Source organism: Panthera onca, chromosome D3 (genome assembly GCF_046562875.1).
Source record: "Panthera onca isolate mPanOnc1 chromosome D3, mPanOnc1 haplotype 2, whole genome shotgun sequence".
Classification (NCBI taxonomy): domain Eukaryota; kingdom Metazoa; phylum Chordata; class Mammalia; order Carnivora; family Felidae; genus Panthera; species Panthera onca.
The window spans coordinates 6201147-6221605 of NC_138350.1; the positions used below are offsets into that span (position 1 = coordinate 6201147).

Sequence of the window (20459 nt, forward strand, 5' to 3'; positions counted from 1 at the left end):
GGCTTTTCAAAAAAATACAACTTTTTATTGTCTCGGATGCAAATATAGTTTTAAAACTGCATTGTAGTGTTGAATACAGCTGGTGGAAACGTGCTTCTCAACAGCGGAGCATGAGGGGTGGTGTTCTGGATGGCACAGGCCTGAGGGAGCCTCTGATTAACAAGGCTCTTCTCCGGTTTTGTTTTTCAGACCACGAGAGGAAACTTCCTCCTAATGGAGCCCTGACACAATCACCAGAGCTCACAACAGAAAAAATGAGCCAGGTACACTAGGAAGAGGACATGGTGGCTCAGCCGTGGTGTTACAAAGTGAGTAGATGAATCCGGTTTCCTTTTGAGGGCTGTCCGAGAAGGTTCGGGTACAGAGAGAGCAGGGCGTTGTAGGGGACGGGCTGTGTTCAAGCTCCCTTGGGAGAGACACAGCCTGGAGTCATGTCTCCTGAGCCAGAGCCCTTCAGACCCTTCAACTGTAGGACGTAAACTCTATGGAAAAATGTGTCCGTGTCTCCTAACCTTCCAGAACCTCAAGCCTTGCGAGTAGCACACCTCTGTTCAGAAACCCAGAAAAGAATTCTTCAAATGAGTGATGCCCAGGGTTGACTATGGCACCAAAAGTCTGACTGGGAGATGGAGGTGAATTTTGCTACATACTTGGGAAGGAATTTCACAAAAATAAAATTCCATTAAGTAAATGCACGCAGGCAGGCTTGTGCAAGCACATGCACACGCACACGCGCGCACACACACACACACACACACACACACACAGAGTCAAAGCCAACATTCAACATGAAAAGTTCCCTTTTCTTTTCTCAAAGGCTGATTTTCGCAAAAACCCCGACAAGGAAACAGAACCCCCGTGTGATGAGCCAGGAAAGCCAAGTCCTCGGAAGGAAAAGAAAATGGAGCAGCTGTGGATGTGCACGGTAGGTCCTAAGGCCTCTCCTTGATCCCGCAGCCTCTCCGATCAGACGGGTTCAAGGCCAAGGAGACTACTAATGAACGGTACAAACGTGTTGAGCGTCCAAGCTCTTCCACTCTCTAGCCCTACCCTCCTCTCCCTTTGTCCGTGTTCAGACGTGGTGAAGATTCTCTTGAACGTACGAGGCACTGGGACACTGTGGCACAGACTATGGCCCACGGCTGCCATGGTGCCCACATCAGGGCACCCAGCTCCCTCGACGAGACCACGACTGCAGGAACACTTGGCACAGCTAAATCCCGGTGAGCGGCGGGCGGGTGTCACCACTGGCAAAGTGCGTAATGGGAAGCAGGGTATCTCTAGGGAAAGGTAACTTCCCACCAGACAGAGAAGAGCGCGAGGGCCAGCTTGCACCCGGCATGCGGGGCCGTGAGCAGCCAGGTAAAGACTGTTGAGGATAGCCCGGCCCCATGCAGATGCATGCTTCAGCTACACTGTGACAGCCTGTGAGCCTGGAAACCACAAACCCACTTCTCGTTCTTCTAGTTCTCGGGTCACTCACCACTGCACACCCTCACCTGGGGTGAGACAAAGGGGGCCGGCACCACCGTGGGGTGCCACGCTCCCTCACAGTCTAGGTTTATCTTTCTATTGGCCAGAACACAAAAACCTTCAGGCCCAACCTCTACCAAGGGGAAGGGGTCAGGTCACAAGGACAGGAAGCCGAGGAAGCCGGGTGCCCAAGGACACATGGGCGACCTCTTCTTGCAGAGGCTCCAGGAACAGGGCGGCGTCGGGGGTTCCTTCCTCCTGACAAGAGCCCGTGATGCCTGTTAGCATCTCATCAACGCTAACGTCTGATGCTGGGACCAGTGCTCCAGTGTGAGAAAAACGGCTGGACGGCGGCCAGGGTGCACGGGCTGAAGCATCCTGGGTGGGTGAAGGGTGACTGCTGGTGCAGAACCACCTGAGGCCAGAGACGGAGGGACAGCCCGCCAAGTCTCAGAAAGCCCCACGGCGGCACCTGCCCTGTCCCTCCGTGTCCCATTCATTGTGACAGAGCACGCAGCAGTGTGAAGGGAACTGATGGCACAGAAAGATTTCACAGAAATGCTTTTCAGATTTATGTGCCAGATGGGGCTCCCCCCCCCCCCCGGGGCTCCCCACCCCCCCGCCTTTTCAGATTGTTTTTCTAATTCTCCAGAGTGTCAGCATTTTAATGTTTCTTTTCTGGGAGTAGAGGCAGGAGCAGGGGTGGAAATGAGCGTAAACAAAGCACAGCCCCATGGTCAGCATCCACTGGAGGCTGCTGGAAGAGTGGTCTCGCTGTCCCTGCACGCTGGCTGGGCCCCTCTGGCCATGTTCATTGAGCAAGATTCCAAAACAAGAAATGATTCTGGGACAAGAAACAATCGTGTCTGTGAGAAGAGATACAGCTTTGTGGCCCTACAGCCGTGGTAATTGTGAGCACCAAGAGAAATGGATTTAAGTAATTATCTCGAAACAAAAACATGCATCTAGTTAACAGTCTGTTAGGACACACACACACACACACACACACACACCTCAAAGTCTCACGTGACCAACAGCCTTAAATATTCAACAAAACAGAAACATGAACATCAATTCAGCAAAAGGGAGAGGAGGAGAGGTAGGCCAAAGAAGCAGGAGGCCAATTTTATATCCCACGGAGTTAAAGAAAAAAAAAAAAAAAAAAAAAAAAAAAAAGACTCCCAGCACGGGGTGCTTGGAAGGCTGCTAATTCAGGAGAGGTCTTGGTGGGCCAAGCACTGTGGCCATCCACGCGGTTTACAAAGGCACAGGAACTGTGGAAGGGACTGAGCTCATGACCCTCCACGAGCCCTCATAGCTGGGGACATCATGTGGTTTTCCTTTTGACCGTAATGAGTTCTTACCGTGGTGGTCTTCTCCCTTTTGAAGGGAGACTTCACGTTTGTCCTGGGGTGAAGGGCAAGTTCTCTTACCACCTCCCAGTGGATATTAAGGATTAGCCCAGCTTTGTGTGCTCACCCCTGAGGGAAGTGATCTGGAAGGCCTGTAAACACGTTTTTCCGCTGTAGGCTGAGGGATGCCGCCAGGCTGCTCTTCCGTGAGGCTGAAGGACAGATGAGGGAACAGGCGGCTGGTCGGTGACCCGCAGCAGCGACGGCAGCAGGGAGAGGACGCCCCCTCTGCTCTCCATCAGCCGAGGCCGAGGCAGGGCTGGCTGCCCCCGAGCGCCTTCAGCGGGCCTCCAGGAAGCAGTGGGAGCCTCCAAATGGACCCACATTTCAGGAGGCAGCCCTCGAAGCCCCTGCAAAGCTCGCCCCAGGATTTCCAGCCTGCCCAGCACCGCCCAGGCTCCATCTCTGGCCGGGAGGACAGAGGTTGAATGGGAAGTTCACTAACCCTCCGAACGTCACAGCAGAACGTTAGAAGCACATTCTTGCAACAAGAAGGTACCCTGGGCTGGGCTTCCTGAGTGTTAGAGTGAGCGCCCGCCCTTCCGTCCGCGGTCCTCCGACAGGTACAGCAAGAGGACGGGCCTGGACGCCCCAGCTGCAGTTCCCATGTTTGGAAGCAGGCCATGGCCCCCCGATATCCCTCCACCTTGATCAAATACGAGTGTAGCTCTTCACTGCCTGATCTGGAGGTGCCCAGAGACAGCTCGAAGGCTGGCTGCCTCAGAGTTCTGCCTGTCAACACTCAATTTCTTCCTCCAAACACGAGACAGGACAGACTTTGGGTGTGGTGACATCTTTGGTCCGAGAACTGTTACGGTTTGGGGCTCCTGGCTGAACAATCCGGCCAAGATGACCGGACCGATGACGGCACCGTGGAGTCTGGCCTTTCAGACGCTCCACCCTGGGGGCTGTACGCATCCACGGAGCACTGCTGGCTTACCCGAGGCTACGGCTCGGAAGCAAGCGGAGAACGAGGGCCATGCAGTGAGGCGATGCCCGAGGAGGCCCCACCCGAGTCCCTGCCACGGTTTCAAGTCAGCGACGTGTGGCCATCACAACACCAGGCAGAACGAAGTCACTCCCAGACCACAGTGCCGCCCGAGGGGGTCTCTAAGCCAGGGCGGCAGCTTTGCATTGCTCGTGCTTTCCTTCTTGTCCCGCGTGCATTCACACCCACCACTTGTGCACACGGGCTCTGAGGTTCCCTGGTGGCTCGTGCGGTGGGAGGCGGCCTACCGTGCGCAAGCCTGAGCAGCCGTCCAAACCTACTTACAAGGTCAGAGTCTGAGGGAGGGAGAGAGACGCTTTCCGCCTGCCCCGTGGGCATGTCAGAGTGGCACAGGAGTCACTCGGAGCCGTCCGAGTACCCAGGGGTGACAGGAGCGAGTATCTCTCAGTCTGAGGACAGAACCGGAGAGGAACCGTATGCCTCTTATAGCTCACAGGAGCAGGCCCTGCCCCTTCTGTCCCATCTACTCCCTGCACCGGCACCATGGGCCTGGCAGGCCGCCAGCAGGACAGGACTTTGTCTGGGTTGCCCGAGGGCAGGGGAGGTCACGACTGAGGTCGCTGAGTGAGAGTTCACAGCAAGGGGTTCCCAAAGATGGGCTATTGCTGTTGGCAGGACCCGAACCTGCTTCAGACCTGAGCACAGTGTTCTGAGCGGCCCGGTGGGCCAGCGGAGTTGGAGGGGGGCCCTGAGCTCCGCATCAGGAGAGGCATGGGGTGCAGCATCCTCTCCGCAGGCAGGGAAGAGCCTCGAGGCATCTTGCGCGGCCACGTGCCTGCTAGGCGCTAAGACTCCCCCGATCTCTTGCCAATTCTGGTGACAGCCTCTGCCGCCTGCTCCGGCAGCTGGGACGGGTCTGTCAGAATGGAGGTGGTGGTGCTCAGGTGCCGGAGGGTGTTCAGCACCGCTGGAAGAAAGGGGAAGGTTAGCCCGGGGACACAGGCACACACGGCAGCTCTGAGCCCGACGGACGGCACGCAAGGTGTTACACATACGACCCGTGTGGTAATTCTCACGCCCGCCAAAGCAGAGGCGCTGAGCTCAAACTGAGGGACGAATGCCAGCAAAGCCTCTCTGGCCCTAGGGTGACTCTCCGAATCATGCCTCCTATCCTGCAGACGGGCAGAGAATCCCAAGCCGTTCCTGTATGTCCACCTGTTTTCACGTCACCCCTCTATAACCTCAACGTGTGGGCGTCGCCTTGTTAATTACAAGAATTAAATCAGAAAAAATCTGAAAGCACCCGAGACGGCCTGGTGAACAGCAGGTGCTCGGTAAACGCAAGCTGGACCTGAGCACGGTGGCACCCAGGGATGGTAGGAAGCCAAGCAGAGGCGCCAGGGGCTCTGCCCCCGCCCTGCGGTTGGCACATTCCGGTTCAGGGCCTCCTACACAGCATCATCCCGCGCTCCCGGCCCTGCCGGAGTGGCTGCTCGCGGTGGAGCCTGGCCTGGCTACAGCGCTGTCTGCAGCGAAGGCCCTCCTCTCTCCGAGACTGTCGTGCAGGGTCTGGCAAGCCCCCGTGGCGCCTCGGCCCCCATGCAGCCCCTACTCACTTGGCCTGAGGACGGGCAGGGAGCAGTGCTGGTCCAGCCAGGACAGTGCCGTCCGGTGCAGTTCTTCCAGGCTGCTGGTGGACACCATCCCCTTGAAGGACTCAAACAGCGGCTTGATGATGATACTGAACTGCATTGCACGTGGGTTAAAGAAAACGTAAGCGAGGAGGAGGACCAGCAAACATGTAACCAAGGGTGGGGAGAATGAAGCCCAGCTACAGGCTTGCCCATGATCAATTCCCCCGGGGCGGGCAAGTGACTGTACAGACAGCGGATGAGAGGCAGACATCTAGGTTAAGACGCACCCTTACATTCCTCTAAAATGCTCCCATCTAACTGGAACTGAGCAACAGGTTAATGACCACTGAGCAGGCCAGAGGCAGGGACTGAGAGGTTTGCTTGGTGTGGCACGGGGTCCTGGCGCAACGACGTGAAAACCAACGGTCTTTATGTATACCGGCAAGAATAGGAGAGGCACGCCCCAGACCAAATGGTGGAAGCTGTCTGTCTAGAGATAGATGAGGCCTGTGTCTGGTGATAAACACACATGCTGGCTCTTAGTCACATTCCACGTAGGTCTCCCAAACCATCCTAGGCAATCAGCTTAGTGGAGGCAATGAGCTCCATTTTCTCCTTGACCTGAGCCATGAGTGCCTGCGGTCCAAGCCTCAGCCCAATGAGGAACGTGCCGTTTTCCTAAAGAGGTTCTGGCCCATCCCAGCTGTCACCCAGCTCCATCAGTGATGAGGGCAGAGGGAGGCTGGGCCAGCCAGGCAAAGCAGAGGAAACAGAGCCGGTGTCTGTCATCCCTCCTCTCTTCAAAACCAGCCGTCAGAGTGCAAATGAAGCAGATAAAATCCTCTGCTCCCAAACAACTGTCTTCTCAGTGTGTCAGTAACAAGGTGGAGGCACGTGGCCAACCTCCCACGTGTGCAGACCGTCTGAGGCAGAGATGTGGCTGGAAGGGTACGGACAAGGCAGGAGCTGTCCCCCAGAGGGGCCCTGCTGACATCTGGAAGCTGAGTGCGGGCGCGCCTTGGCCCCAGAGACAGACCCCAGCGCTCAGGTGCATGTGCCTCACGACAGCATCAGAGGCCACGTGGCCCAAACCCAGACAACAGCCTCGAGGGAGCTGGTTTCAAATCCTGACTGTGCCACTCGGTCGTTCGTGAACCCTGGTTTCTCATCCATCACAGGGGCAGTACTCACCCTCCCTAAGTAAGTTACCCCAAGGACTGAGACGGCTGCCAGGAGGTGTCAGATGAGACCCTAGCTCCTTCCTACAGGATTGCCTCTACAAGCGGCTTTAGCTCCTTGCAACCAAGTGTCTTTACTTCCCAGGCACCGAGAGAGCAAACCGGGCCTGTTCTGCCTCCCCAGGAAGCCGTGAGCCGGGACGGTCACCAACGACCGACTCCCTTCACGCCACGGCCCTGGCCAGGCCCCTCTCCCGAGGCGGAAGCCGGCACCGCCTGTTGGATGAGCCCAACGACAACCATTTATGTGGGTTTTTTCTAAAATCGCTGGGCTGTCAGTGTCTGTTGTTTCAGCCTACCCACAGCTGGGGGGTGGGAGAAGCAAGAAAACCAAAGATACAATCCAGAACTTCCAATTCTGTAGGGTCCGGCTTTTCACATACTCGTCAAACATGTCTCTCATGTGATCGAACTGGCGCCGGGTGACAGGGACTCCTGTGGCGGGGAGCAGCTGCTGGCAGGAGCTGCAACAGGCAGAATCAGAGGCAGCTCAGAGCGGCTGGCGGTAAAGCTGGACCCGGGGCACCGAACAGGCAGGGCCGGCCCGCTGTCGGCCACGGCAGGCCCGAGGGGGGGCCTCGGAAGGAGGAGGATGAAAAAAACCCAGAGTGCTGCAACAGAGAGGCGGCTACGGGTGACGGGGCCTCTGTGACACGCACACAGGAGCGCAAGGCGCCAGCCCCGGACCCCGCGTTCCCAGTCTCACATGATGGTGGTGTTGAGCTCCTCGATTTCCTCCCGCAGCCGCCGGGCTTCCTCCTGCATCTGGCTCCGCTCCTGCTGCAGCTTGGTGATGTACTCCACGGTCTTTTGCAGTGTGATGGCGTGGCTGGTCTGTGGGAGGGGCGGCGGGGTCAAAGCCGCAGCGGCCACGGCGACCCTGCCTGTCCACCCGGCACCGAGGCCAATGAAGCGGCTCCCCACCCACCCAATGCCACTCACCAGCTTGGAATTATTAGAGATCAAACTGTTAAGGGTGTCAAAGCCCATCTTGATGTTGAAGCGCCTTTTCTGCTCAGCTGAAATATGCTTCATCTGCCGGTTCTGCTGGGGAATCAAAGGGTCACTGTGATGCGGTGCTCTGTAAGGCCACCTCCCCTCCCTGCAGAATGGAGCACCTCGGCAGGGGCCACGACTGCTGCTGGTCGGCACCTCCCAGTCACCCTCAGACCCCTCCTCCACGGACCCAGTTCCCAGCTGCGGCCTCCCGGCATATTACAGGGCTCGATGCTGATTCCGGGGCGCAGGCCTCACTGGTAGGTGGGGGAATGGGAAGAGGGGACCTGATCTCGAGGTTAAAGTAGCAAACGTCCAGGCTCCTGATGCTACACCCCAGCCTGGTGAGCACCAGCCAAGTGTGTGGTCCTCCTTTCCTCTGTGTCCCTAGTAAGGGGCGCAGCTGCCCCAGTGGCCCCTTGATATTCTCCTTTCCTCCCCAACCCTCCAAGGAAATCAAGACCCGAGAGAGACCTGTGATACCTTTAAAGCAGCCACATTTTTGGGGTCTGCAGATTTCCCTGAGCAGTTGTTCTGGGGAGACTGGGGACTGGGGCTCTGCTCTGAAGCACATGGAGAGGCCTGCCCTGAGTTTGGGCAATCTCGACCTGAGAAGAACAGAGACTCCTCTTAGAACATGGCCGGCTACAGCAGCTGGAACGGTCCTCACCCATGAAAGGAACCCCTGCAAATCCCAAACCCTGGAAACCCATCCGGAACCTCCCACGGCGACCACAGAGCAAAAACGGGAGAAATGCTTGCCAACACCTCAAGGAGGGTTCTGTTAGGTGTGGACAAGGCCTGAAGAAGGCTGGCTGGACATGGAGTGGGAACACGGTCTGAGCTTGACCAGCCACACGTTTTGGGGGACACGGAGAGTTTTGAGGGGAGGTGTGACTGCTAACCCAATTTCCTAAAAAGCCACGAGGAGGCAACCTGGGGTTTCCGCAGCATCTGTAAGGCTCTGGTTCTTACCCTGTGTGTCAAGTGCCCAGGTACCTGTTTATTTTTGTTCTCTCAACGCTACACATACGTTCTCTTATACTTTCTTCAATCCTGCCTACTCCCACGCAAGCCATGTCCTGGTCACTGGCATCTCTCAGGAGTCCCTCTGAGCCCCTGGGGCTGCCCCACTCAGCGCACTCTTTTCCGTGGCACCGATCTCCCTGTGGTGCTCTCTCAGGCAGAACTCCCCCCGCGGCTCTGGCGCCCAGGGTTCTGTGCCTCAGAGGACAAGAGGCCACTACCTGAGCCCCAACTTACATCACTGTAGGGGCCTGACTCATAGTCTTTGTCTTTGTCTTTATCTTTCCGGACTGGAGGCCCTTGTTCCTCCAATCCTCCTTGGACAAGTCCCTGTACTGTCTGATCTCTGTGAGCAAAGATCTCTCCTCCTCATGTCTTCCTGTTCAGAAAAGACAACCGTTTACACAGAGCTCCAGGAGCAGCCACGCCCTGCTTTTACTTAAGACAAGAAGGCACCTTTGGTCTCCCTCTCTGATGTGGCATCTGAAAGGAAGGAGCCTGGGTTCTGGTTCTACCCCCACCATGAGGGGCAGAGCCTCGGGCAAATCGTTTATCCCTGGCTTCTCAGCTCTTCGCTGGGCAAAATCAGTTCTACCCCGACCATCTGGCCAATGGAAGGCCCACGCTGTGGAAATGGGTTCAGCAGATGGGAGGCTCTTGAAAACTAAGGGATGACTACGTTGATGTGTAGACAAGGCTGGGTGGTTTCTGTTTTCTGGAAACTGCGGACAAGGACTCTTCGGTCCCCTTTCTGGATCAGAACAGGCAGCTCAGAGCCAGGCCTTCCTAAAGGAGGTCAGGGACGGTGGTCCCCCGAGTGCATCAGTCGCCAACACTGCACACGCTTGCCGCCTTTCTGCTGCTGTGGATGATCTCGCACAACGCCGGGCACTTCCTAGCCTGGGCCGCTATCGGGCTTGTAAAATGTCACTGCACATCCTGTGAGTCCAGCCCCAAACCTAGGGAAGCCCACAGGCGGTCTCCCTGACCCAGGAATGGGAGCTCTCAGTTGGCCCACGAAGTCCCAACTGCTCCGGCTGGAGCACACACTCACTGGGACCCGTGGCAGAGGCCTGCTCGCCCTTCACCAGGGACTCTTGCACTGTGCCTGGAGAGAAGAGCCGAGAGACAGGGGCTGGCTGGCTGCTCGTGGGATGGCCGAGGTCTGTCACCAGGATGCCACTGTGGAACTCCGTGACTCCAGGAGCCTGAGTGACACAGGAGAGAGAGGTCACCCCCAACTATAGTCATGCTGGGTGAGGATCACCCAAGAACAGGGCCACACTGCGGTTATAAGGATGCTGAGGGTCTGTCCAGAGCCCTCTCACCCGGGCGATGGAGGCAGGCGTGAGGACCACATTGGACTGGGACACAGTAGAAGCCAACATCCCTTCTCTCTTCAGAGGGCCTGATGTCATAATCACTGCTTGAGGTTGTCCTGAAAAGGCAGCTGCCAGAACAAGAAGGTGAGGGTGGTGTCCCCGAGCCACGGGCGGCCTGCTGGGCCCAGGCCCAGGCCCACTGCACAGTGCTCCCCAGGAGAAGCATAGCCCCTGTTGCTGCTTAGACATTGCTTTCCTCACCACAGGACAGACAAGACCACAAGGGTACCTGACCTTTGTTTTGTAACTTCTCCTTGAAGGGGACAGATTATAGACCTATAGACCTAGGACGGATTATAGATCACCCGGACCATGCTTTTTCAAACTGGGTTGAGACTAACTTTAAAAGAACAACAGAGGGTATACATAAGAGACTAGATCACACACATGCAGATCAGAACACTCCTTTCACATTACTCTGTGTGTGTGTGTGTGCGTGTGTGTGTGTGTGACAAGTTTGCAAGCCTCGGGGACAGGGAAATATTCCTCAGGAAGGGGAGACCAGGCTCTGGCTTCCCTCCACTGACTTACCTGAGGCGATGCAAGCATTCTTCAATACCAAGGACACGGGCTCAGGTTTGGGAGCAGGCACTATTTTGGGGGGCTGCTTGGGCCTCCCCCCAGTCAAGGAGACCGGTTTGGGTTGCACAAAAGTTAAACACGGTTGAGACGGCCCAGCGGTTGGAGGCCGGGTGACTGGAGGCAGTGCCAGGCCACAGGGTGACACCGAGGGGGTGGGATGGTGGGTTGTGATGACAAGGCCCTGGCTCTGGCTGAAGGTGGTGGCAGATGCATCGTGGGTGAGGGTGGCGGAGGCCGTGTGCGTGATGACGGAAGGCGACTTGCTGGCTCCAGCAAACTTCGGCTGTAGGAAGGCGGGTGGAGCCAGGGGGCTCAAGGCAGTGGCCGGGGGTGGGGCTAACGGCAGAGCAGGGGAAGCAGGCGCCGGGGCAGGGCTGGGAGACAGCAAGGGCATGGTGAACACCGGGAGGAAAGGCTGGGGGACACTCAGAGGCTGTGCAGAGGGACCGAAGTCTGTAGGCTGGATAAAGGGGTCTCCAGGTCGGGGAGCTCGATCGCATCCCGGCCTATCCGTAGGGTCTAGGGTGGTGGCCGCAGGAGGCGAAATGAGGCCATCAGGGAGGTTCACGGTGGGGAGAGCAGGGGCTGGCAGGATGCTCTCCTGAGAAAGGAAGGACAAGTGCTGGATCACACAACTTGCCATCACTTCCCGGTACAACACACCACAAAGTCCAACAACGTGTGGTGGGCGCCTGAGCAGAACCTCCGGACGGAGGGACAAGGCGATGGTTCCCGTCCCCACGGCTGCTAACTGGGGGGAACGGAGCTGTGTCTCCCCAGGCATCCGCAGGGGTCTTGTTTCCATTAGGGACTAAATGATAACACAGAGCTCAGACAAAGCGACTGTCTGCACACAGTTGGCTCTAGGCCTGGGAGTATCTTGTTTCTGAAGTCCAGCAGGGGTCCCCCCAAAGTCCCTGCCATCTTCTGTTACAGAGCAGAGGCAGCCTGGATCACAGCTGCTCATGGGGTTCCCCCAGGGCAGTTTCACGTATCAGCTTCTAGAGGTCACCTCTTCCTAAAAGAGAAACGCTATAAGGAATCAATTGTCAGGATCTCAGTCTCTACAGAAGAACTTCTTCCCAGAGCCAGATGGAAGAAGATGGGGCCAGGTTTCTGGTGTCTAACTGGATGCGGGTACCAGCCTGAGAGCCCCTGAGGGCAAAGAGCCATGCCTCATTCAGCTCTGCAGCCCCAGCACCCGATAACCAACTACTGTTAATTGTTGAGTAAAAAGTAAGAGAAATACACAGAACTTGTTTTTATTAGCGATCCATGTTTTTCTTTGCTAATCCTCTCTAAACTGGTCAGAACAGAGCTCAGGTTATGTGCAGCCTTAGGCAGGGGCGCCTGCTTACTGACAGTCTCTCTCCCCTCTTGGATATCTCTGCGTGCTTCCGAGGAGGGCCAGAATAGCTTCTTTATGCGTTAGTTGTGTGTTCAGCCCTAGATCTGGCAAGCTCTAGTGTGTTGCTTATGACTGTGTGGTTACTTATTAGCTTGGCCCTCGGCCCCCCTGCCCCCACTCCCTCTACCTGAGCAGGTGGGCTGTTGGGATCTGGTGCAGGTGCTGAGACAGGAGCAGGCAGCACGGAACCAAAAATGGAGCGGCTGGAAGAGAAGAGGTCTGAAAGACAACAGCGGGGGCCTTTGAGCTCCGTGTGCCCATCACATCCTTGAATTAAGATCCAAGCGAACAGGGCACTGAGCCCCATCTTACCCAGAGGAATGCCATGGCATTCCCCCCTGAGGGTGTTCCCCCTGAGGTAACTCTGCAGAAAGAGGCCCTCTGATGGGAACCGCTCATGCTGGCAACTAGTGTGGGCTCTGAAATACTCCCAGGCCTGGTGTTTCGTGGGCTCTCACGAGCCCAGTTCTAACTGCAGGACACTGCCGGGAGGCGGCTGTGTTGCCAGCGCCCTCTGCTGCCTAGAGGGAGAACTGCTTACGGTTCTGGGCAAACCTGAGGATCTGAGACCGCAGGAATGAGAACGGCGATTCCCTTGAGAGAGAACCGTGTGGCAGAAAAGCTTCCCAGACCTTGCAACTACTACCAAAAAAAAGGTAGTTCTGGAAAAATTCCAAGTCTTCCCCTCTGCCCATTCTAACAGTCCCCTCCACGAAGGGGAAGCACCAGTGTGCTCTGTCCTGGGCAAAAGGAGATCCCGGCAGCCATGCTCTCTGCCTGCCCCGGGTCCTCACCCTGGAAAGGTTCAAATGTGTCCATGAAGTCCAGGTTGGGCTGCAGGGGGATGAGCCCCGGCTGGATCATGTCGGCATTCCCCAGATGTGCTGCAAGAATCAGAAAGGAGACAGAGGCATCATTCTGCCTTCTCAGGCAATGTTGCAAGAACACGTAACGGGCCTGGAACGGGTCCTCCTGGCCCTGTTCACACTCCAGATTCTTCCAAGGAGAAGTGCAGGGAGATGGCTGGAATTTCTACCTTCTTGTGAGTTCATGGCTATTCTCCCCCTTCAGAAGGCAGGAAAAAAAGTGAGTTTTTGTAAGAAAAGTGAAGTGAGAATCCCAACAAGCGCAAGAACAGCTATGCAGAGATCCCTGGTTCTAACTGCTGGTCTGTGGGCTCTTCCCTGAAGGCTAACTGGATGCCCGAATGCTGCCAGGTAAAAGGTCATGCCCAGGAATACCTGATTTTCTTCACAGTGAGTCAGAGGCCCTGTCACTCGGCCTAGGCACAGGTCCTCCGCTCAGGGGACAGTATCGGAAACGGCAAACTGATTCAGACCAAATCCCCACCGTCTTCTCACAGTGGCACCACAGGCATGACAGCTGCCCAGGAAGGCCCATTTGCAGTCCCCACGCTCTCAGTGCATGTGACCCTCAGGTGCCAGTGACACCGGCCAATCTTTCTGGCAGCCTGCCCTAAATAAGTGGTGCCCAGCAGCTAAGAGATGGCCTTGAGGCAAATCCTGCCCTGGGGGCCCCGGGGGGGGGGGGGGGAGGGCGGGGCTGGCAGAGAAGGACACCAGCTGCGTGTTGGAAGCCAAGGATCCGGAGGTGGGTTACCTATTTCCCGGGGGTTGGGCCAGGCCACCGGCTGGTGAGAGGAAAGTGTGGAGAAGAGGGTGTCGCTGAATTCTGACATGAGCATGTCTGTGTCCAGCAGTGGGTCCTCCTCCATGGGCACCGGGGTCTTCCATCCGTCCCCACGTTTGTGCCAATAAAGCATGTCATCATCCTACCGCCAACAGAAGGGGAAGGACAAGTCCCAGGGGACCGGTGATCTCAGAACTCCCAATCCCATCGCGCAGGGGGGCGCTACCCTAGTTTACGCAGCGGCAAGGGCTGCTCTGAGAGATGAGGCGGTGGGTGAGCAGGGAGAACTGGCCTGTTCCCTTAGCCTGCATGTCCTCTGTGTGAGAAGGGGCGTGGCCCCCCTGGAGCCTCGGGGACAGCCTGTGTCCCTAGCGCCTTCGGCTGCGGGCTTCACCGTGGGGCCGCCCACATCATCGCCGCTTCCCGTCAGAGGAGGGTTCCTCTGCGGGTCCTCCCGGCCCCGCCGCGCACTCACCCGGGCCAGGCTGGACAGGTCCTCATCCTTGTGCTGCTGCAGCTGCGGAGAAAAGGGGAGAAAAGAGCTTCACTCGGGGGCCGGGGAGGGGACGAGGCCCTCGGCCTCTCCTCCCAGAACCATCCGGGCCTCCTCTCCCTGGGAGGCCTGTGAGGGGTCTTGCCCTCTGCCATCGCCAGGCCCACGCCGGGCAGAGACGAGATTCCCAACCAGCGTCTGTGGAATAAACAGCCCCGGTTCACAGCGGGAGAAACTGAGAGCACAGGTAACACGACCGAAGCAGGTCCACCGCTCGGGCTGGGCTAGAACACCGGCTGCCGCGGGAGCAGCAATGGAGCCACGACCTCGGGGGCCAGCGTCCGGATACAGGCCTTCGGTCCTTCCCTCCTCTACGGGGGCTTCCCGCACACGCTCTTCTCGGAGCCCAAGCCGGGTACCCTTTTCTTGAAGTAGGTTCTCCACTTGTGATATTCCCGGATCACGATCTCAATGCGGCTCTTCCAGTACTTCCCTTCTGTGGTGATGGCCTGTGAAGGGAGGCAGGTCACGGTCAAAAGAGGGGCATCCAGGCTGACCGGCAGAACTCGACCTGAAGACAGAGATGTGTCTGACACCGGAAGTCAGCCCCGGGCAGCGCGGCTCAGAGGGCCCTGCCGCGCACCTACAACCTCATTCGCCGACGTGTCCCACCTCTCCGGTGCTACGACCAGCCTCTACCTAAGGACGTGCTTTTATTTCACGACCTCAGATGACCAAGGGCAGCTTCGGCAGCATGGTTCCTAAGGGTCCGGATTGGAGCGTGGGTCAGAGAGAGTGCTTGGGCGGGGGAGAGGGAGAGAGATGGTGGGGGGAGAGGGAGAGAGATGGGGGGGAGGGGGGAGACAGAGAGAGGGAGAGAGGGAGAGAGGGAGAGAGGGAGAGAGGGAGAGGGAGAGGGAGAGGGAGAGGGCCCTCCGTCCTGGTGCCGGAAGAGCCCTAGAGAGAGAGCCGGGGGTAGCAGTGAATGCCTGATCCAGGAGACCCTGCCACATTTTCAAAGGGTGAAAACAAACGGCCAATCACAGAAGTTTTAGGTGGAAAGTGACTCCAAGAGTAGCTACTTCAACCTTCCCATCATGCACGTGAGCCCCTTCCAAGATATCCCTGAAGCGCTCTGGCAACAAAGAAACCATGACTGCCTCAGAGAGCCGGCCTCACTTTCAGATTGCTTTTTGTTTACGGCTGGAGTATATTAAAGTGAATCCCAGGTATCGTAAGACCCATTTAATTTCACCCAAAAATACTTCACCGTGGGTCTCTCTGACAGTGAAGAATGTTCACAGTGGATAATACAGTATTATCACCAAACCCAACAAAATGATATTCCTTAATATTGTCTAATATCAGACACACCCCACAGCTCAAAAGGGTCTTTCATTGGGTTACTTTCTAATTTTTCCCATTCCATCCAAACAGTGAGACGTGCTTGGATAGCATTGAAACAATGCAGAAGCGTGTAAAGGGTACCTGCCTCACTGTAATCCTCCTTCCCAGAAGTACCCACCAATAAAGGATTTCTGTATATCCTTCTAGACTTTTCCTACACACCCGCAATCACATAGATACACTTTATTCTTTTTTATTAAAAAAAATTAAAGTTTATTTTTGAGAGAGTGCACGTGCATGCCCACGAGCATGGGTGGGGCAGAGAGAGTGAGGGAGGCATAGAATCCGAAGCAGGCTCCAGGCTCTGAGCTGTCAGCACAGAGCCCAACGCGGGCTCAAACCCATAAAGTGTGAGATCATGACCTGAGCCGAAGTCAGACACTTAATTGAGTCACCCAGGCACCTCTAGATACACACTTTAAAAAATTAACATAAAGTTACTAAAATACAGTTGTGCAACTTTTTTTTTTCATTTACTATTTCTTCAGCATCTTCCTATCTCAGCATATAAAGATCTTGAAGTCATTTTTTTTAAGGATTTTATTTTTTGAGAGAGAAAGCACGCATGCACGCATAAAAGCTAGGGAGAGGGGTAGAGGGGGAGAGGGGGGAAGGGGGGAAGGGAGGGAGAGAGAGGGAGAGGGGGGGGAGAGAGAGAGAGAGAGGTAGAGAAAGGGAGAGAGAGGGAGAGAGAGAGAGAGGGAGAGAGACAAATCTCAAGCAGGCTCTACACTCAGTGTGGAGCCTGATATGGGGCTCAATCCCATGACCCTGAGATCACGACCTGAACTGAAACCAAGACTCAGACACTTGGGGTGCCTGGGTGGCTTAGTGGGTTAATGTCCGACTTTGGCTCAGGTCATGATCTCACAGTTTGTGGATTCAAGCCCCGCGCTGGGCTCTGTGCTGACAGCTCGGAGCCTGGAGCCTGCTTCAGATTCTGTGTCTCCCTCTCTCTGACCCTTTCCCGCTTGACTCTCTCTCTCTCAAAAATAAACATTAATTTTTTTTTTTTATAAAAAAAGAAGAGATGCTCGACCGACTGAGCCACCCAGGCGCCCCTTGAGATCATTCTTTGTTGAAGATAATCTGTCTTGTAAGGAGATCAAATCCCTCCCTGCTGACGTCCAGAGAAATGCCAACATTGAGGGTAAGTCCCAGGGAGAGAACCCCTTAGTCCTCAGGTCAACCCAGCCAGAGAAGAGGGCAGTCCCGTGGGCTGTCACATCCTCGTCCTTGCGAGGACACCATGGCGGCCAGGGCAGCAAGGCTAGACCTTTTCCCTGAACCCCCGCTGCGGAATCCACCCCCGATTCCCAGCCCTGGGAGCGCTGCTTCCTCCTGATGAGGGAGGATCCTTTCCAGCTACTAATGGTCCAGGGCCAAGTACCTCTGGCCTGCGATGCTCATCCACTTCAACAGAGCCATCTAGTGGAGTGACGAAGTGGCACACGGGATTCTTGCGCTTCTCCAAATCTGGGCAGAGAAACGAGGAGACGTCATTGCTATGACCAAGACCCCTGAAGGAACCCCTGCCTGCTCTGTCCACATGCCCCTCAAGGTGCGGCCCTCCTTCCCTCAAAAATGAGATTTCAGAGAATAAAGGAAAAGAATCTGTAACTCACAGGTAAGGTAGGCAGTCTGGCTTATCAAGAGAAATGCCAGCCTAACCCAAGCATGCCCCCAGCACGCGGATCTCCTACAGAGGCCACAGGATCTACCTGCACGAAAGCCAGCTAGAAACAGAACGAGGCCTGGGTCTGCATCTTCTTTGAAAATAGGAACTGTTCCCTGACTCTTTGAATGTCACTCTCTGCTATGCCCTCCTTGACTCCCCTGAAAAGAACTAACCCCTCCTTCCTCCTCTGCCTTTACAACACTGGGCCCAAGCGCCTAACCTAACAGTGGGCACGCGATGCTGTGAGCAACTGGCTAACACGTCTGTCTCCTGCAGATTATAGGCAACTACGTGAGCCCATGACTGGCTCCCCGTGCCTGATGGCCGAGAAGTATCCAGTTCACGAGGATCCGGCTTGGTTTTCCTATTGCTGCAGACTGCCCAAGAGAGGCTTCCTTTTGAGGCACAACGTCTGGAAAGTGGGCTCTGGGGACCCGAGGTGCACAGGCTTCCAGGTGCTAGAACCTTGGGGCCCCCGCGGTCCCCTCCTGCCGGAAGGCCAAGTAGCACTCACACTGCATGTACCACGCCCGCCAGATGGCATTATTGAGCCGTATCTTGTCTCTCCACTGCAGCTTCAGGCCCTTGAAATTCTTCCACTTTGGAGACACCAACTTCCCACTGAAAGGCAAGACCAAGAAGGGAAACTTAGTGGTTCCTCTGAAAATGAAACAAAATCACAAAGGGCCACCCCATCACTCCAGACCTAGAGTAATCTATCACAAGCCACAGGCTAGGCTGGAGAGAATACACACGTCACTCCGGGATTTCTTCAAAGGGATCAGCAGCAGGGAAGGGGGAGGTGTGCGTGGCGGCAACGGTGTCCGCGGCTCGCAGGGGAGGCAGGGCTGGCTGCGGCTGCGAGGTTTGCAGTGGGAGGATGGGTATGTGGTCACTGCCCTAGGCTGCTGGCTTTCACAGGTCTTTTAAATTTTTCATAATTAAAAATTAAGAATCTTTTGATTTTTCAATATAGCAAACCATCACGTTGTGCATCTTCTGAAACTTGTGCAATGTTGTATGTCGATTACAACCCAATAAGGCTGGGGCGAAAAAAGAAAGAAGGAAATCTGCTGGCGACTGAATGAAAGCCGAGCTCCTTTAACCTGGTCCGTCTCCTTTGCCACCAGTCCCCAGGAGGCACTGACAATACAGGCACACAAGTGTCCCACTGGCCTTAGAGCCTGTGGGGCCCTCTCCTGCCTCCAGGCCTGTGCACACACGGTCTTCACTCTTCATGGAGCTCCTTCTGCCACCTGTTCGTCCTTTAACACGCTGCCGCAATACCATCTGGCCTCCCCCGGGCTGCTGCTGACCCCTTCAGGGCTCCCTGAGCACCATTCAGACTCAAAGGCAGCACTGAGCTACCCTCCACAAAGCAACGTCTACACCCACACCTCCACGCAGCCCGTGAGACGTCATCACCCTGAGCACCCAGCGGAGAACCTGGCATACAGCAGGGGCTCAGGTAATAACTGTCCGCCGCATGAGTTAAAGAGCCCCACACACCAAGCTAACAGCAGGCGAGGCGCGCCACCTGGCACAGCCTTCTCGGAGAGTTGAGTTTCCCAAGTGCTAAGATAGAAGCCACCTCTGGGTGGCTGACACAGGGTTTCCCTTTTTCAGAAGGCATGAGGCGTGCAAGGCGCCATTCGGTCCACATCCAAGGGGGATCAGGTGGTCCTACCTGTGAGCCACAGCCCTGCCTCTTCTGCTGAGCCAACTCAGAAAGACCTCGTGAGGAAGAACAACAGGTATCTCCAGAGACGGCACCCAAACAGTAAGACTTACCGGAACCCGAGAACCCGGCTTATAAAGCAAAGCCCCTGGCTGTGCGCCTGGCAAAGACCTCAAGCCTCCCCCACTCACCCCAGGGAGCCAGGCTTCAGATCACACAGGCCAGAAGGCTACGTACGATCCACAGAGAGAAAACATCACAGGACGCCCTCGTAAGAATCGGAGGGACGGACAGCAGCAGCCTCAGCTCAAAGGGTTAGAGGTTTCAAACCTGTCACACACCCTCCTTGCTGCCTGTCCCCAGTCCAAAGGCCCCCTAACCCAGCTCCGAGTGGTCCACTTGCACTCAGGGCCAGTGGCCAGGGCTGGAGGCTCGGCTGCATCACACGTGCCCCGGGCAGCTTTTGCAGTTGGGTAACCTGTCTGACGGCTGGATAATCATAACTCAGGATGACACCATCTCCTCCAGAGTATGTGCATAAGGACTAAGTGACGGTGCGTATGTTTGTACACATATACACTTAGACACATATAACTGGTAAGCCTAAAGCAAAATATGTTATTAATAGCCATCTCCAAGTTACTTCTGAAAAGCCCGAGTCTTAACACCCCCTGACTTGAAACGTTCTTTCTTTCGCGTTTGCCACCACTGTCACGTGGCTCTTCCTTCCCCACAGGAGGAAAAAAGTGACACCCATGGGCCCACCCTCAATACCAGTGAACAAAGACCTGGGCAGAGGTCAGCCCTGTCCAAGCGCTTTGAAGGCAGGAACTGGGTCTCATTCCCTCATTCGAGAAGGGCGAGCGCAACGAGCGGAGGAAAGGGGCAGATGGGGAAATGAGGCCCTGCCCCTGGGGAGCATACAAGGTGCTGAGGGTCACAAAGAAGGACAGAGGGCTGGGGTAGCACACAGCCTTATAACCAACCCGGCCAGAGCAGTCAGAAGAGGCTTTCTGAAGGCGGTGACATCTCAGCCAAGGCCTGGAGGCTCAGAAAACTTGGGCTAAACCACAAGGTGGCGAGTGGCCCCTGCCTGTGACAGCCTTGACGTGAGCCAGAACACGCCTGGTGGGGAGCTCCAGGACGAGGCGGAGCGCCGGGGGAGGCGTGCAGGATGCTTTAAACCGGGCCGGGGAGCAGAGTAGATTAGGTCCCTCCGTTTGGCAAACCAACCCTCCCTCCCCTCCTCTGCAAGATCTTTCAGCAACTTGGTATCTAGCCAGACAGGTGGTTCCAGGGGGAAAAAAACAATTAGAAAACTCCCTCTTTTTTTTTTATTTCCTTAAGGGGAAAAAAAACCCTACTTTTTCTATAACTGACAGCTTCCTCTTACCGAAGCCCAGGATTCAAAGGCCACCTGCACAGAGGGCTGCTGAGGACAGAAGCCCAGAAG

At 56.0% G+C, this 20459-nt stretch overlaps 1 protein-coding gene across 2 annotated transcripts in view; it reads right to left on the reverse strand.

Annotated features, from left to right (window-relative positions):
- Nucleotides 1-2092: 2092 nt before the first annotated feature.
- The window catches only part of MLXIP (MLX interacting protein), a 58331-nt gene continuing 39964 nt past the window's right edge, over nt 2093-20459 (reverse strand). Inside the window, exons 2-17 of one of the 2 annotated variants that reach the window (XM_078435846.2) lie at nt 17843-17949; nt 17041-17126; nt 14663-14752; nt 14226-14267; nt 13721-13892; nt 12895-12984; nt 12228-12319; nt 10642-11293; nt 10057-10178; nt 9783-9936; nt 8186-8310; nt 7649-7753; nt 7413-7540; nt 7047-7170; nt 5451-5580; nt 2093-4801 (exon numbers count right to left, since the gene is read on the reverse strand). In XM_078435846.2, the coding sequence (XP_078291972.1) occupies nt 4680-4801; nt 5451-5580; nt 7047-7170; nt 7413-7540; nt 7649-7753; nt 8186-8310; nt 9783-9936; nt 10057-10178; nt 10642-11293; nt 12228-12319; nt 12895-12984; nt 13721-13892; nt 14226-14267; nt 14663-14752; nt 17041-17126; nt 17843-17949 (2341 nt within the window). In that variant the 3' untranslated portion in view covers nt 2093-4679. The remainder of the gene's footprint in view (nt 4802-5450; nt 5581-7046; nt 7171-7412; nt 7541-7648; nt 7754-8185; nt 8311-9782; nt 9937-10056; nt 10179-10641; nt 11294-12227; nt 12320-12894; nt 12985-13720; nt 13893-14225; nt 14268-14662; nt 14753-17040; nt 17127-17842; nt 17950-20459) is intronic. The other variant, XM_078435847.2, reaches the window with a different exon arrangement.